This window comes from Fukomys damarensis, unplaced genomic scaffold (assembly GCF_012274545.1).
Source record: "Fukomys damarensis isolate Sample0158 unplaced genomic scaffold, DMR_v1.0_HiC HiC_scaffold_32, whole genome shotgun sequence".
NCBI classification, from domain to species: Eukaryota; Metazoa; Chordata; class Mammalia; order Rodentia; family Bathyergidae; genus Fukomys; species Fukomys damarensis.
Genome location: NW_022900944.1, coordinates 36,102,353 through 36,105,317, shown reverse-complemented (window position 1 = coordinate 36,105,317; position 2,965 = coordinate 36,102,353). Strand labels below are relative to the sequence as shown.

Below are 2,965 nucleotides of genomic sequence, written 5' to 3'. Positions count from 1 at the left end.
TCCTAGTACCAGGGACCTTGTGCTTGGAAGGTAGGTGCAATGCCACTGAGCTAAATCCCTGGCCCTAGAAGTCCATTTTAATGCTTAGGAAATCCTTTTTGGGGGGCTAGGATGACTATCAAATCTTAAAGCCTACCTGGAATAAAAGACTGAGCCACCTGCCACAGCAGCCCACCAGAAATCAACCTGTATAATGTGAAGTCGTGTGGTGGTACAGGGCCAGGCTTATAGTGCAAATGCAGGGACCTGGAGGTGGGGACTTTTACTGCCTCACCTTGTCCCATGAAAGGCAGCCTCTGCACTATGCACCAGGCAAACAGGATAAGGACAGTTCACAGAGCTCCAGTCTTCCAGTGGAGACTATGTCCTTATACCAGGTTCCTCTAAGCACCTTGCAACTTTTTTCTTCATGCTTTTATTATAAGCATCTTGTACTTCTTTACATCTCTTTCTAGTAAAGTATATTTAGATAAAGAAAGAAATGGGAATCCACTTCCTTTTGGGGACATCCAAGTGGTATTTCCTAACCTCATTACTTGCATATCCAAATAGTCATGTGTCACTTGGCTTTGTATTACCTATCCTTTGCCTTTGCTTTGACTTGGGAAAGCAGAACCCATACCCAGTAACTTGCTTCCCAGAACAACAGGATTTAGGTGCCCAGCTAACCTGTTAAAAGTGGCATGGCTGGTGAAACGGGCTCCACACACAGCACAATTAGACCGCTGGTCCTCCGAGTGGATTAGGAGGTGCCGACCCAATGACCCTGGGGAGCTAAGGGCCCGTCCACAGACAGGACACATATAGCTCTTGGCACTCACCACTGCTGCAGTATGCTGTAAAACAGAGCCTTAATTTGTCAATTTTCACTACTCCAGGATAATTTGTACTCAACTATTTTAAGAGAAATGTCTTTCCTTAGTTTCAGAACCAGGGACTTACAACTATTCTTTCTGTAGAGCTCCTGGAAAAGTCACAGCTTATTGTGTTAGTGGGCCTTGAGATAGATCTGCCCATTCAAATTATTGTTCAAATTATTGTTTGATTACCTTGAAATCTGACCAAATTCTGAGACAAATGACTGGTCTGAAGAACAGTAGGGCTCCAGAATTCTAGAGGAATTCATGTTCAGAATTTTTAGCTCTCTTTGGGTCACACTGTGTACGTAAGCAAGTGCTTTTTAAGAGAGTGATAAACTTCAGTGACGCATGCCTGTAATGCCAGCACTCAGGAGGCTAAGGCAGGAGGATCACCACAAGTTCAAGGCCAGCCTGGGTTACACAGTGAGTTTGAGGACAGCATGAACTAGATAGCAAGACCCTGTCTCAAAATAAAAACAAAAAAAACAAAAAACAAAAGAAAGCGATGAAGGCCAAATCTAGCTGGCTGTGAATACTGATACGTCTTTCCTCATTCTTTTAGAAGACAATCTTCAAAAGAAATACTTCTTGCAAACTAATTGTATAACCCAGGCTATTCTGTGCCTGTGTATTGATACCTTGTCAATATGGATCACAAGGCACAGGTGCCCTGCAGCTGGATTAGGGTAAACAAGACAAAAGACTATTATTCTGATTCCCCTGTTTATATTTCCACGGGTATTTCAGAAACATATCAATTAAATTTTTTTGTTTAAAAGCCTTCATTAATAATATACATTAGTTTCTGTTTCACTACTGAATATATGTATTAAATAATTTAGAAAAAATTATGACACTTAATTTTTATACTATGTCCACCTGGGGACCTATTTTCCCAACAAATCCCACTTACTCTCTAAGAAGTTCTGAAAATTGGAGAGGAGTCTTATGCAGGCAAAAACCCAAGATGCTTCAGGAGCCAGAGGCAAAGGCCAATGCAGGATCTGGGCTATAAACAGGCACTAGCACTTGGGTTCCAGAGCTCGTGGTTCCCCATGCCATACCTGGTATACATGAGCAATCAACTGCTCCCGACTCCCACAGTCTAGCTGACAGAGGGGACACTGGCAGAGTTCAAGCAAGGGGTCCGAATTCAGATTCTCTGTGACCTGTAATTTAATGAACAAGCAATTCATGAAGAGACTTCACTAGTCTCTTCCCTGTTCCCACCTTTTTAACAGAGTTAAAAGGAGCACATCCTGAGGTCATGTGTTATTCTTAGGTTTCTATTATAGGCTGAAGAAAAAGTAATGTTTGAAAGGGAATTAAATTTGTTTACGTCTTCATTTTCTCCAAGGTTTTTGCCATGAGGACACAGGACTGCCCCAGAGAGTTGCTATTTTATCTAAGAAATACTGCAGGAAAGGATTAGCATCTCTCCTGCCATGCTCCTTGAAGGAGTCCTCAGGAAACCATGTAGTGAGAAGGTGATACACCTCAGGTAACATTTTGACAAATTTGCAAGCATATTTCTAGTACACTTTAGAAAGTAAGCTTTCAGTTTACAAAGATGGCTGTTCTGCCTGGAAATGGGGGAGTTTGAGGAAAGATAGCTGTAAATGGGTGCAGGTACGGGGTAGAAAAAGCCAGTATGATTGTGCTGTATCTGAGGGCTGGGTTCTGGTGCTGTGAAGGAAGAGGCTTTATATGAATGCTGGGAAGACCATCAAGACTGTGATATGGGCCAGGGATTTAGCTCAGTGGTTCCACCGCCTGCTTTACAAGCACAAGGAGACCCGAGTTCAATCCCCGGTACCAAAAAAAAAAAACAAAAAACAGTGTGATATACAGGTAAGAAACATCAGGGATGATTAGAAGGCAGGACATTCCAGGAGGAACCATTTGTGCCGGGCATGGTGGCATACATTCTTGTAATCTAGCACTTGGGAGGCCATGGCAGAAGGATCACTGTGAGCTTAAGGTTAGCATAGGTTACATAGTTCAGGACTAGCCTGAACTACATAGCAAGACCCTATCTCAAAAAAAAAAAAAAAAATAGTAATAATAATTTTTTTAAAGCCATTTTTCACTTGCCTCATGCTCTA

At 42.2% G+C, this 2,965-nt stretch overlaps 2 protein-coding genes across 6 annotated transcripts in view; one reads left to right on the top strand and one right to left on the bottom strand.

Moving 5' to 3' along the window:
* Positions 1 to 2,965, bottom strand: part of Znf821 (zinc finger protein 821) — a 27,261-nt gene that overhangs the window by 2,310 nt on the left and 21,986 nt on the right. For all 3 annotated transcript variants that reach the window (XM_033757891.1, XM_010644473.3, XM_010644472.3), the window contains 2 exons: positions 1,925 to 2,029; positions 670 to 836 (listed from right to left, as the gene is read on the bottom strand). In XM_033757891.1, the coding sequence (XP_033613782.1) occupies positions 670 to 836; positions 1,925 to 2,029 (272 nt within the window). The remainder of the gene's footprint in view (positions 1 to 669; positions 837 to 1,924; positions 2,030 to 2,965) is intronic.
* Positions 1 to 2,965, top strand: part of Atxn1l (ataxin 1 like) — a 24,104-nt gene that overhangs the window by 14,615 nt on the left and 6,524 nt on the right. For all 3 annotated transcript variants that reach the window (XR_004514952.1, XR_784337.2, XR_784338.2), the window contains exon 3: positions 2,218 to 2,361. The gene's annotated coding sequence lies outside the window, so the exon portion shown is untranslated. The remainder of the gene's footprint in view (positions 1 to 2,217; positions 2,362 to 2,965) is intronic.